Below are 13,748 nucleotides of genomic sequence, written 5' to 3' on the forward strand. Positions count from 1 at the left end.
ATTTGTGTGCGCCCACGTAGCAACCTCACCTGGTACCATTTCAGCCCACAGCACTCATGCAGCCAATGTGCATTCAGACAGTAAGAATTGCAACCACCTGTATGCAATCAAATGTAACTAATGGGCTGGGTTAATCTATTCCAGTCGCATGCATTTGAAATGTAAGGTATTGTGTTAACCCTTAGTGTTCATTTCTACGCTGCCACATTTATGGATATACAAATAAAAGTAAAAAATGTGATCGATCTCTAAAAGAAAAGCCACTTGTGTGTCAACTTCAACCAAATGACTGCCGCAGACCGCAGGTCTGTGATCTATTGTAGAGTGCTTTCACACCTATGGTACATCTGTTTTGTTCTGATTAAGTTGGCTAAATCGATACAGTTGTCTTCTTATCAGTTTGGGGCGTTTGGGTTGAGAAAGCAATATTTTATCCCGATTTAAAAATGTAAACAAATTCCATGCGCAATATCACATATACAGTGGGCCAAATATAAATTTAGTCAACCACTAATTGTGCAAGTTCTCCCACTTGAAAATATCAGAGAGGCCTGTAATTGTCAACATGGGTAAACCTCAACCATGAGAGACAGAATGTGGGGAAAAAAACAGAAAATCACATTGTTTGATTTTTAAAGAATTTATTTGCAAATCATTGTGGAAAATAAGTATTTGGTCAATACCAAAAGTTCATCTCAATACTTTGTTATGTACCCTTTGTTGGCAATAACGGAGGCCAAACGTTTTCTGTAACTCAGGCGTCTCCAAACCGGTCCTCGAGGGCTGCTGTGGGTCCTGGTTTTTGTTCATACCGATCAAGCACAGACCTTTTAACCAATGTGGTTTCTACAGAAACAAGCAGCACCTGACTGCAATCAACTGATTACACGTATAAAACACCAGATTGGTGAAAAAGTGTGGTCTTGTTTTGTTGGAGTGAAATCCTGCACCCATTGCGGCTCTATGTGGAATAGTTTGGAGACCACTGCTGTAACTCTTCAAAAGCTTTTCACACACCGTTGCTAGTATTTTGGCCCATTCCTCCATGCAGATCTCCTCTAGAGCAGTGATGTTTTGGGGCTGTCGTTGGGCAACACGGACTTTCAATTCCCTCCACAGATTTTCTATGGGGTTGAGATCTGGAGACTGGTTAGGCCACTCCAGGACCTTGGAATGCTTCTTACGAAGCCACTCCTTTGTTGCCCTGGCTGTGTGTTTGGGATAATGTTTAATGCTAAAAGACTCAGCCACGTCTCATCTTCAATGCCCTTGCTGATGGAAGGAGATTTTCACTCAAAATCTCTCGATACATGGTCCCATTCATTCTTTCCTTTACACGGATCAGTCTTCCTGGTCCCTTTGCAGAAAAACAGCCCCAAAGCATGATGTTTCCACCCCCATGCTTCACAGTGGGTATGGTGTTCTTCAATTCAGTATTCTTTCTCCTCCAAACACAAGAACCTGTGTTTCTACCAAAAAGATGTATTTGGTTTCATCTGACTATAACACATTCTCCCAGTCCTCTTCTGGATCATCCAAATGCTCTCTAGCGAACCACAGACGGGTCTGGACATGTACTTGCTTCAGCAGGGGGACACGTCTGGCAGTGCAGGATTTGAGTCCCTGGCGGCGCATTGTGGTACTGATAGTAGCCTTTGTTACTGTGGTCCCAGCTCTCTGTGGGTCATTCACTAGGTCCCCCTGTGTGGTTCTTGGATTTTTGCTCACCGTTCTTATCATTTTGACGCCACGGGGTGAGATCTTGCATGGAGCCCCAGATCGAGGGAGATTATCAGTGGTCTTGTATGTCTTCCATTTTCTAATAATTGCTCCCACAGTTGATTTCTTTACACCAAGCCTTTTACCTATTGCAGATTCAGTCTTCCCAGCCTGGTGCAGGTCTACAATTTTGTCTCCGGTGTCCTGCGACAGCTCTTTGGTCTTGGCCATAGTGGAGTTTCGAGTGTGACTGACTGAGATTGTGGACAGGTGTCTTTTGCATTCACACTAGGGCTGGGTGATATGGCCTTAAACATGTATCACGATAAATTGAGCAGATTTATCTCGATAACGATAAATGACGATAAATTCGCCCAAGCGTACTGTTATATAATTTGAAAATCTGAATCAATGCATGAAATACAGATTAACTGTTTCTTGATTTATTTACCAGCATTCAATTTCATATACTGTATTTAACAATTGTACATGCAGTCTAAACATTAAGTTTATAAAAATGTAATGTAAGCAATAAGAATTCAAGTATGAACATTTATAACAGCGTGTATGACTTGAACAATGTACATTATCAAAATCAATATGCCTGTGCAAACATGTCATTGTAACACAAATGACTTGCAGCTTGAACAGTACACTTCAAAAAGACAACTTGTTAATGGCTGCTGTGACATAATTATTAAATACAAGTGTTTACATTATGGTTTCAGGGTCCCCCCAGTGCATTTTTTAATAAATGCACGCACAAATGAAACCCCAAACAAACAGAGAGAGACACACACACATTAAAGCTATATTGATCTTCTTCAAATGAAACGCTTAAGATTTTATGATAGCAATAATGACACAGAAATAAGCACATACAGAAAAATAGCTGGGGCCATTTCTCGGTCATTATAAGTTTCGCCGTTGGATTGTACTTTAAGCTGAATGCTTTACCATCACAAAAGCTATCAGAGGAATCACACACAGACAGATACAAAATAATGCCACATAGTAATTGCTAGATGCAGTCCGTGCCCAATCCACTCATTAAGTTCAGCCGTTTCGACAAGTTAGAGCCGCTATCCGACTACATCACGTTCATTTGTAGCGTTAGCCGCTAGCTAGCGTTAGCCTGGCTACCAGTAGAAAGCACTGAAAGCACCATCTCCGGAAATTGTGAGAACAGCAGGGAGGACAGCGGGTGAAAGCCCGTCTGGATGCCACCAAGAGTCTACTAAATGTCGGTTAAAAGTTTGGTGAACCTCCCTTAAGCCACACTCCATCACGTTTTGCTTGTAGCGTTAGCTGCTAGCGTTAGCTTACTGGGCTTTTGTTTGATTGGCTCCTTGATGATCACGTGACTCCCTACGTAAGCCCATGGACGGTTTCTTAAAGGGGAATGAACATAGACGGACAACACAGAATCAAAGCGGGATGAAAAGACTATATTTTCTTGTTTTATTAATTTACCGAATTTACCGACATGGTCAAAATTACGTCGGTCATCGTTAAGAATTTCGGTGACGGTAAATTTTCGGTTTACCGCCCTGCTCTAATTCACACAAGCTTTTTTCGGGAGCGCTTTCAAACTTTTCATCATGATGCCACCAACTTGTCATTATACTGTAACGCCAGGATAAAGAATGCAATACACAAACAAGAACATTCCACCAGCATACCTTCTGTCTTGATGGTACATAATCTGGAATATTAGCCCATAATTTAATATTTATTAAGTTTAGGTAGTTCTAAGGTGATTCTTTGCATCGCATCAACAGCGAAGACATTACAGATGGGTAACGACACCATCTATTTTAAATACATAAGCTGCGGAAGATAAGGGGAAAAAAATTAAGCTTCAAATATTTTAATCCAAGAAAAAAAAAAAAATCTTTTGTTTCATTTGTTATTTTAAATTGTTTTTGAAGTTGAATATAAACTACACTTGCTGCATGTGCACTTTGTGTACTGTATGTCTAATGCACAAGATGGACAATAACGTCACCAAAGAACATTCATCTTCACTTGCTTCTTGGATTGATTAAAATTTTACAATGGTGACTGTGCTCATAATGCTGTTAGATGAAAAATAGAAGACCACTTTCTTTCCTTTTTATTTACTTTTGTGTAAATGTCAGCATATCCACATCTTTGAAAAATAGTTTGGAAACCTTTATGAGAAGTTGTATATCCCTGATGGAAAGATCCAAGAGTGACAATGAATTCTATCTATTGCTGTGACACATACACACAATCCCAAACATGCACACACACCATACAGTACAAACAACATGAGGCGGGTTAGACATGTGTCTCTTCACATGAGATAGGACATCTTTCAGATTTAATTTGAATGATATTCAGTTGTTTGGAACAAAAATTGGCTTGTGTGCTTTTGCTAAGGATTTAAGGCATGGTCAAAAATGTCATCTAAGCTGTCGATTGAGCTCTCTTTTTTGTCATAGTCATGCCTCTAAATGTACATGAAAGAAATCCAGCAAATGTACAGTACATAGTATACTGTAAATTACACTTGAGTCAAATAGAATTTTTCATACTTAACTTTCAAGTTGGCAACATACACTGCTGGCCAAAAGTATTGGCACCCCTGCAATTCTGTCAGATAATGCTCAATTTCTCCCAGAAAATGATTGCATTTACAAATACTTAATACCTTCATTTATTTTGCTTGCAATTTAGGAACACAAAAGAGAATGGAAAAAAAAAAATTAATCGTTATCATTTTACACAAAACTTGGCCGGACAAAAGTATTGACACCCTTTGAAAAAAAATCATGTGATGCTTCTCTAATTTGTGTAATTAACAGCGCCTGTTACTTACCTGTGACACATAACAAGTGGCGGCAATAACTAAATCACACTTGCAGCCAGTTAAGATGGATTAAAGTTGACACAACCTCTGTCCTGTATCCTTGCGTCCAGATGGCAGACCAAAACTCTGTCTGAGGACTTGAGAAAAAAAATTCAATTCAATTCAATTCAATTTTATTTGTATAGCCCTGGATCACAACAACGTTGTCTCAAAGGGCTTCAAAATTGTGAGGAAACATGGGCTATCTCAAGGCTGCAAGTCCATCTCCAAAGACCTGAATGTTCCTGTGTCTACCGTGCGCAGTGTCATCAATAAGTGTAAATCCCATGGCACTGTGGCTAACCTCCCTAGATGTAGACGGAAAAGAAAAATTGACGTGAGATTTCAACGAAAGACTGTGTGGATGGTGGATAAAAAACCTCGACTAACATCCAAACAAGTTCAAGCTGTCCTGCAGTGCGATGGTACAACATTGTCAACCCGTTCTATCAGCCGGCGTCTGAATGAAAGGGTATTTTATGGTAGGATACCCAGGAAGACCCAGAGACACAAAAAAGCATGGCTGGAGTTTGCCTAAACTTACCTGAGGTAGCCAAAAACGTTTTGGAAGAATGTTCTCTGGTCAGATGAGACAAAAGTAGAGCTTCAACATAGAGTTTACAGGGAAAAAAAACGAGGCCTTCAAAGAAAAGAACACAGTCAAACATGTCGGAGGTTCCCTGATGTTTTGGGGTTGCTTTGCTGCCTCTGGCACTGGACTGCTTGTCCGTGTGCGTGGCATCATGAAGTCTGTAGACTACCAACAAATTTTGCAGCATAATGTAGGGCCCAGTTTGAGAAAGCTGGGTCTCCCTCAGAGGTTATGGGTCTTCCAGCCGGACAATGACCTAAAACACACATAAAAAACAAATACTAGAAAATGGCTTGAGAGAAAGGACTTGAGACTTAAAGTGGCCAGCAATGAGTCCAGGCCTGAATCCCAGAGAACACCTGTGGAGAGATCTGAAAATGGCAGTTTGGAGAAGGCACCCTTCAAATCTAAGAGATCTGGAGGAGTTGGCCAAAGAAGAATTGTCTAGAATTCCAGCAGGGCATTGTAAGAAACTCATTGATGGATACCGGAAGCAGTTGTTCAGTTATTTCGTCGAAAGGTTGTGCTAACAAGTATTAGGCTGAGGGTGCCAATACTTTTGTCCATCCCATTTTTTGTGTTTAGTGTAAAATGATCATGACTAATTTTTTTGTCATTCTCTTTTGTTTTTTCATCGCAAGCAAAATAAATGAAGACATTACTACCAAAGCATTTGTAATTGCAATCATTTTCAGGGAGAAATTGAGCATTATCTGACAGAATTTCAGGGTTGCCAATACTTTTGGCCAGCAGTGTAGACAGACAACTCTACATTCACACCGAAAGCCAATATCAAATCCTCAATTAGTTGAACATTTATGTTTTTGGGATGTGGCAGAGAGTCATATTTGGGCCTGAAATCATCTAAAGAGTGCCAGAAAAAAAGCTGTTTCCTACTCATTTCAGACAATACAATGCAATTGTCATATCTGTTTTGTATTTGCTCTATGCATAGATTGTAGACTATACTGTAAATGATCAAGTGTTCGTGTCTTAATTAGGGCTGTCAAACGATTAAAATTTTTAATCGAGTTAATTACAGCTTAAAAATTAATTAATTGTAATTAATCACAATTAATCGCAATTCAAACCATCTATAAAATATGCCATATTTTTCTGTAAATCATATGTATATTCTGTAAAATAAATTGTTGGAATGGAAAGATAAGACACAAGATGGATATATAAATTCAACATACGGTACATAAGGACTGTAGTGGGCATTTCACTCTACTGTCATTTAAATCTGTCTATGCTGTCCTCACTCCGAAGCATCTACTTTTTCCAAAGCTAGACAGCTAGTGAACGACACCTTAATAATCAGACTTCTTCCTTTTTGATCTGATTTATTAATAAAATGGCCTCAAACCATTGTCCTCTTTAGACCGTCGTAAAACTACAAAAAAAAGTACACAAGCATTGCATTAGCAACAACGTTAGCTTAGCACGCTATACAGGTTCACTAAACATAAACAAAAAGTGTCTCACACAAAAAATATAACATTTCGCTTACTAACATAATATGTACATTCTTTACAACAACCATACTTACGGACAAATCTTGTCCAAGGATCTTATAAGCACAACATTACAACGTAGGCGTCAGCCCGAAACGTCGTGCAGCCATATTGAACTGGCAAGAAAACAATAAACCATGTCGCAAAGCGACCACAAGAGTTCGCTGTTAGACAGCACAAAAAGCCTTGCTGTAAAACTTACCAAAAGGCAGAATACTGTCTGAGCGGGACATGTGCATTAATTGCGTCAAATATTTTAACGTGATTAATTTAAAAAATTAATTACCGCGCGTTAACGCGATAACTTTGACAGCCCTAGTCCTAATGTAAGTAAATGCAGGAATTGTTCATTATTTAATTTGTTTACTGGTGCATTGTGGTGCTCATACGTGTGTGTTCGTGGCATGAGCTTGTGTGGCCTTGTGTCTGGTACTAACTCATCCGGCTATTAATTGTGTTAGCACCGCAGCTGTTTGCATTGGCCAGATTGAGAGCAACGCTACAGGGCCCTTCTGCTTCCCTCCACTGGGACGAGCTTCCAGACCTCCTTTTTCCCACTAATTCATACCAATTTTGAACTTTTATATTTCCATCCATTTTATTTATTTTTTCCCCCCTATATCTGACTATGCTCTCGGGAGTAGTTAATCTACAAGAGGTGGACATTCCATTGCCCTGTTGTTAGTTCTTATGTCTTTTCTATTATTTACACATGTGCTCTCCACAACGTTCACCCCTCCACCAGCTCATCACTTTTGAATGCACAAATGTGGAACAATATTGAGTCAATATTTAAGGGAGGAGGCAGTTTTAGGGCACCACTAGACCTCCTGCCTGTGACCTGTACTGAAGACAGGTTGTTGACCATCAATTAAGAACCGGTACTGTATTATAAGGATTTTGTATTAAAAGGCTTCTGGAATAAGTTGACCTTTCACAGATGATTTAACAAACTAGCCTGGCACTTGGCTTGTAGGGCTCTTAAACCAAAAATGTTACTTCTCACTTTGTGTTGTGCATATGAATCCAACCTGTCCTGTAGTTATGTGGCTACTTTGGCCCAACAGGTTGATGTGGCTCTGTCCTTTGCCTCCCATCTGCAACTGACATCTGTCTTCACATCTGTTCAATGTGGACAGCCAGAGGACGGGCGTAAAAACATGCACATAGGAATTAATGCTTAGTTTGAATGATCATCAAACAAGGGGAAAAAAACACTTCAATATGCTTATTAAATGAATTAAACATATTACAGTGGTTGTATATTATAACATTTTTAACATAATTTCTTATAAATTGTTTTTTCGTTTAGTTTTCCATCAACATAACTCATTTACACACAGTGTCTTATCCAAGAAACAAACAAAAGCAATTTGGTTACATAATCAAGGCCTGTCCCTCAATTTCCACATTTGCTGTGCAGAACGTCCATTTCTCCCATCAGTCTTCAAATTGCATTTCTTGTATGCTTAATCTATGTATATGTAATTCTCTCCATTACAAATAGCCTCTCTACATAGCCAATGTTCCTCATTTAGCTGATCCACTTTATACGACAGTCTTGTGATTGCTTTTTTTACTTGCTGCCAGCAACACTTTAACATGGTACTCATCATTTTGTATTGTTCCCTGAGTTAAGTTCCCTAAATAAAGTACCTTAAATGCTGTTGGTGTCCCATATTCTATTGATTTTCTCAAGTCGTTCTAAATTGTGTACCAATATTGTTATTTAACATCTTTTTTACAGAAAATATTGATGGTTACTGGTAGATGTTCATACATAAAGATTCTGAGCCGGTCTGTTCAAGCCGATGTTATGAAATCAAGAATTGCTCATCTTTTGGTCTGTTCAAGATGGAATTGGGAATCCTTTGTGGCTTCAAGTAAAATAAAAACAATTAAAAAATTATAATAACATATATCCTCAAACATGAGTTGTTCCACAGACAAGCAGGTAGAGAGGTAAACAGATGGCTTCATGCACTAGCAGGCAAAAACAATGCGCTAATATGTTTATTTTTTCGTTTTCTTTAATCGTTTAAATTACTAACAGCTAAGGATAACGATACATTAGTTCACTGGACGTGTCAATGCAGTGTTGCGTTGTTTTTTTGTGCACAAATATTTTTGCTACGATGACAAATTCTCTTTCTTGACTAGGGCTTCACGTTTTAAAGGGTATCAACAACAGGACAGCCAAGAGCTTCTTCACTATTTGCTGAACTCCATTCGAGTAGAGGAAACTAAAGTGAGTTATTATTCCGTTATCATTTTCTTGCTGTACAATATCAGATTAACATTTACTCCTGTCTGTAGCATTACCATCTTCAATTATTAATGGTTCTTGTTTTAAATATATACATTAATTTACCAGTCCCACATTTTACAATATTGTTAACGTGAGCCTTAATCTGAAGTTTTCGTGGTGCGCGTATGCCTGTGGCGTGCCTCCACCCCCAACCCTTCACAAAGCAATTAGCAAACCCACGGCCTCCTTTTGGAAGTCAGAGATGTTCCCAGTTGCCCCACCAGTGGTTACGTGAACCTAGCAGGGGAAGTTAACGGGTGTGTTTAGTGGTCAGCCCCAGGCTTCACAGTCTCGGCTCCCATTCAAACTTGTGAACATTGACAGTTGTGCCACTTCTGGGACTTGCAAGTGGTATAACCAACATCATTGTGTGATCTTGGGAAACCCACAGCTGCTGAATGAACTCCGGGGCTGCCCCATTGTGCTTGAGGGTCACCCATCACCCCCTCCCTACAAACACACTCATCAGCCATTTTCCAATTTAATCAAGGAAGCATAGAGGATGAGGCACAGCCTTTATTCATGTAATCAAATGAATTTAATCAACCAGGCGTGTTCATAAGTAGTGGCATAAAGGCTAATCTTCTGTGTTTTAAATGAAAACGACCACACGTGAGGAGTAAAATGTTTTACTAGAAAGAGAACAAAATTCAACTAAAGTTCTGCCAGGCCTGAAAAATCAATAATTCGTTTCCTTTTGAATTTTGCATTTACTTAACATTTGTAATATTTTACAAAAACATTGACGTACAGTATTCATGCATACTTCCTAGTGTGTAGCTAAGCATGAGAAGAATGGGAAATGGGTGTGTCCATCCTTTTAGAGGCCCTAAGTGTTTGTGTTCATTGGCTATTAGTATCAGAGATCTAAATATGCTAATCTGGTCCCAGTCAATTATCAGCAATTAACTGAGATGGTAGTTATTACTCTCTCAGGGCATGTACTGTCCTTCTTCACCCCATCTTCAGTTTTGTTTCCACTCCTGCACCCTTGCACCAGCAACCCTTACGACCCCCCTCATAACCCCTTTCCTTCCCAATGTGGGACCGTACATGCTGTTACATTGGAGAGGAAGGGTGGGGGCTACTGGTAATTAATTAGGAGAGCTTCAGCTTCATTTTACTGTGCTGACTGAGTGGGATGAGAGACTGGCTGGACTAGGATTAACAAGGCTTTTTGACCCAAATATCCAGTCCAGTGTGTGGGTCCCGGGACAATGGGGGTGACTGGTCACAAATACAGACACAGACCATGGCCAATTATGTATTGATTGGTGCTTTACTGTGGCTGTGCCTCTTCACAGCTCTCTTACCAACAACTCGCTGACCATGTCACCTTTAATCAGAGGACCCTTCTTAAAACTGTACACACACGCCTGCACGCACACACACCCTCCCACACGCACAGATAATGAAGACAACCTAAAAAGAACCCCATCTTAACAGTTTAGGACAAGGACAATAATTATTTCACTAATGATGTTTATAATAAATACAACTGTCAATCTGAATATATTTTTGTAATGGGTGTAGTAATTAAAAGAATGAAAGAAACAAAAGGTATCTGCCAATACGGCTGGATTACAATTTTTCTATTTAAATTCGCCAAGAAATGTGGGGGAAAAAATGTGTCTAAATTTGCTTTCCAGAGGGTGAAATCTGGAATCCTCAAGGCTTTCAATAATCCCACGGAGAAGACTGCAAATGAGGAAACCAGGCGCCAAGTCAAAGGTTCTTTATCCTGAATTTTTCATCTGCCTAACAACCATAGTCCCATCTTGTGGCCGTTTAAGGAAATACCATTACTAAACAGTTCACATTTTACACTGAAAAAAATAACTACTGGATTTACTTGATAAAATCATTGTAACAATTTGCACTTACTTTTATTAAGTAAATTTTACTGCTCGTGAACTGAACTTAATAAAAGTAAGTGCAAATTGTTACAATGATTTAATCGAAAAAATCTACCAGTTATTTTTTTCAGTGTGAGATGAGCTAAAACAATGGCGTAATAATGACAGCCTGAAATATTTTTGGTAGAATTTGGATTTCTGATGGCAGGTTTAACTAATTGAATCGTATCCTCGTAGTGTTAAATGAATTGAACATTTTTTCACCTTACCAGCATATGGGAAGGAAGGCGTAAAGATGAACTTCATTGACCGCATCTTTGTAGGAGAGCTCACCAACACAATTATGTGTGAAGAATGTGAACATGTAAGTGTGGGTTGGCAAATGTGATTTATCTACCAGTTGGACAACATTAATAACTTAATAAATCATGACTTTTGTTGTGCTGCATTTTTTTCACTGTGGCATACTGATTTGTCCTTCAGATCTCAACAGTCAGGGAAGCTTTCATTGACATCTCTTTACCCATAATAGAAGAACGGGTAAGATGATGAAAGGTTTATAGAATAGCATTTTTATTATTAATAACTACATACTTAGGTTTATAAATAAATAATTTTGCTTGTGCCAATGATCCACTGTGATGTGTTTTGATGCGTGCCAACTGATACATGCTGATTCCACAGGTATCAAAGCCATCTAATATTGTCAGGCCAGCAAAAGGAAGTTGTGAGCAGCATACCAACACGACAGTCCTTTCTACTGTAAACACAGCTAACAGAAACACCAGGAAGATGAGTGGGCAGGTGGGTCACAGCTACTATAGTTGTCTTTAACTATAAACATTGAAATATGAAGGATGGCAGAGATATTGTGTTAGTGGCTGCCTACATATCTGTGTTGTCTATCTTTCTTCCTTTCTTTTATGTTTTTCACTCACTCACTCACTCACTCACTCACTCACTCACTCACTCACTCACTCACTCACTCACTCACTCACTCACTCACTCACTCACTCACTCACTCCAAGATATAACCTAATACTCTCCTAATGCTCACCTAAAATATTCCCATGTGGCCTTTTATGACTTGGGTAAAATTGATGTAGCTACAGGGAAAGATGGAAAGTTTGAAGCTTTAAATTTTTCTCCCCGTCTCTTTGAATTATAAATACAGTACCATCTCAGTTTTGAAGAAAACACCACAGATTTAGGGAAAAAATAATTTAATTAAGAATTCATACATTTTCAAAATCTGCTAGTGTTTAGTGCAATGGTCAACTATTTTTTTATTTTCCTTCAGAAACAATATAGCAGGAGGTCTTCCAGCTCTGCAGATGGAAAGGTGCCATGGTGCAGTATTGAACAACCCGAAGAAATTGAAAGTGGAACGGCCCGATGTGTCTCTGCTCACAAGATGCCCAATCGCGGAAGCCTCTCAGATTGCAGCGAGAGAGGCTCTGCTCCTCAGGACAGCAGTAACGATGCTGACAGTGAGGCTTCAGAAAGCGAGTGGGCACCGCAGACCTCTTGCTCCAGTCATTTCCAGTCTCACTCCACACCCACTGTCAATTCATCTGTTGTATCTGTTTCTGCCTCAACATCACCTCCTTCTATGCAACGTGTAGAGCCGCTAGTAAGCTGTCTGTCAAAGGTCAGCCTGGGCCTCAGTTCAGAGGACAGCTCCACCCCTTCACGATGCTCTCTTGAAGAGTCAGAGGATGCCAAATTGCAAGATAATGTCCACCATCAATACCACCAGGGGGCATTCCAGGCACTCTCTCAAAGTTATAATCCCAGCTCCAAGGAGTGCTCCATCCAGTCATGCCTTCACCAGTTTACCTCTGTGGAACTACTGATGGGCAACAACAAGTTGCTTTGTGAGAGCTGCACTGAACGCAGACAAAAGAAGATGCGCAAGAGCAGCTCAGCTGGTGGGCCAAAATCTTTCACACTTTCTACAGTGGTTTCTTTGCAAATACTTCTGTTGTCAGGCAAATACAGTGCTGTGATTAAGTATTTGCCCCTTGCTCAAATTATGAATTATTATTTTATGCACTTTGAGATCAAATTTAAGACTATAAAAATTAATGTTAATATCAGATGACAATGACCCAAGCAAACATAAATTGTGTTATTTAAGTGATTATTTTATCAATTAGAGACAAGTTATACTTTCTGATCCTCATCTAAATTTGTAATGTAAATGTGAAACATCAGTTACAGTTAACACAACAGTTCCTGGGACAGTCAGAATGAAAAAAAATAACAGTTGACGTTATTATTTGGGTTATCTTTATCTTTACGATATTTTTATCTGACAATGTTAAAGATTTAAGTGGGGAAACTACCAAAACAAATTTGAGAAGGAGACATACTTTTAATGTTACCTATGCTGAAAGCATCTTTATTTTAAATTTGCACATTGCTTTATTTTTGCGTTGCTGTTGTAGATAAAAAGGTAGAGAAGATCTACACCAGTGCGAGGAAACAAATGCTCATTTCCTCACTTCCTCCTGTAATCACTTTACATCTGAAACGCTTCCACCAGGTTTGTCTTTTTTTTTTTTTTTTTTTATTGTTATTTTTCACACATCTAATATATAAAGGTGTGGACATTTTAACATTGTGGTCTGAGTGGCTTATATTTGTCTGGTGCTACCGGTACTTTGTCTTTAAAGGCCGGAATGAATCTACGAAAGGTGAATCGCCATGTCGACTTTCCTTTGATCTTAGATCTGGCCCCATTTTGTTCAGCATCATGCAAGGTAGAAGTGTTCATAAACATTAGCTGTACTTTACTGTAGTTTTACTGTTCTTTATTGTACTGTTGTTGGAAGTATTGAACTATTTCCCCCCTTGTTTTCCTTTTTGGTAATTGTAT

The 13,748-nt window shown here is 39.1% G+C and overlaps 1 protein-coding gene across 6 annotated transcripts in view; it reads left to right on the forward strand.

Moving 5' to 3' along the window:
• The window catches only part of usp45 (ubiquitin specific peptidase 45), a 64,613-nt gene that overhangs the window by 46,182 nt on the left and 4,683 nt on the right, over positions 1-13,748 (forward strand). For 5 of the 6 annotated variants that reach the window (XM_057833929.1, XM_057833931.1, XM_057833930.1 and 2 more), the window contains 8 exons: positions 8,864-8,951; positions 10,661-10,742; positions 11,140-11,231; positions 11,351-11,407; positions 11,552-11,671; positions 12,168-12,798; positions 13,318-13,415; positions 13,546-13,632. In XM_057833929.1, the coding sequence (XP_057689912.1) occupies positions 8,864-8,951; positions 10,661-10,742; positions 11,140-11,231; positions 11,351-11,407; positions 11,552-11,671; positions 12,168-12,798; positions 13,318-13,415; positions 13,546-13,632 (1,255 nt within the window). The remainder of the gene's footprint in view (positions 1-8,863; positions 8,952-10,660; positions 10,743-11,139; positions 11,232-11,350; positions 11,408-11,551; positions 11,672-12,167; positions 12,799-13,317; positions 13,416-13,545; positions 13,633-13,748) is intronic. The other variant, XM_057833934.1, reaches the window with a different exon arrangement.

This window comes from Corythoichthys intestinalis, chromosome 4 (assembly GCF_030265065.1).
Source record: "Corythoichthys intestinalis isolate RoL2023-P3 chromosome 4, ASM3026506v1, whole genome shotgun sequence".
Lineage (NCBI taxonomy): Eukaryota > Metazoa > Chordata > Actinopteri > Syngnathiformes > Syngnathidae > Corythoichthys > Corythoichthys intestinalis.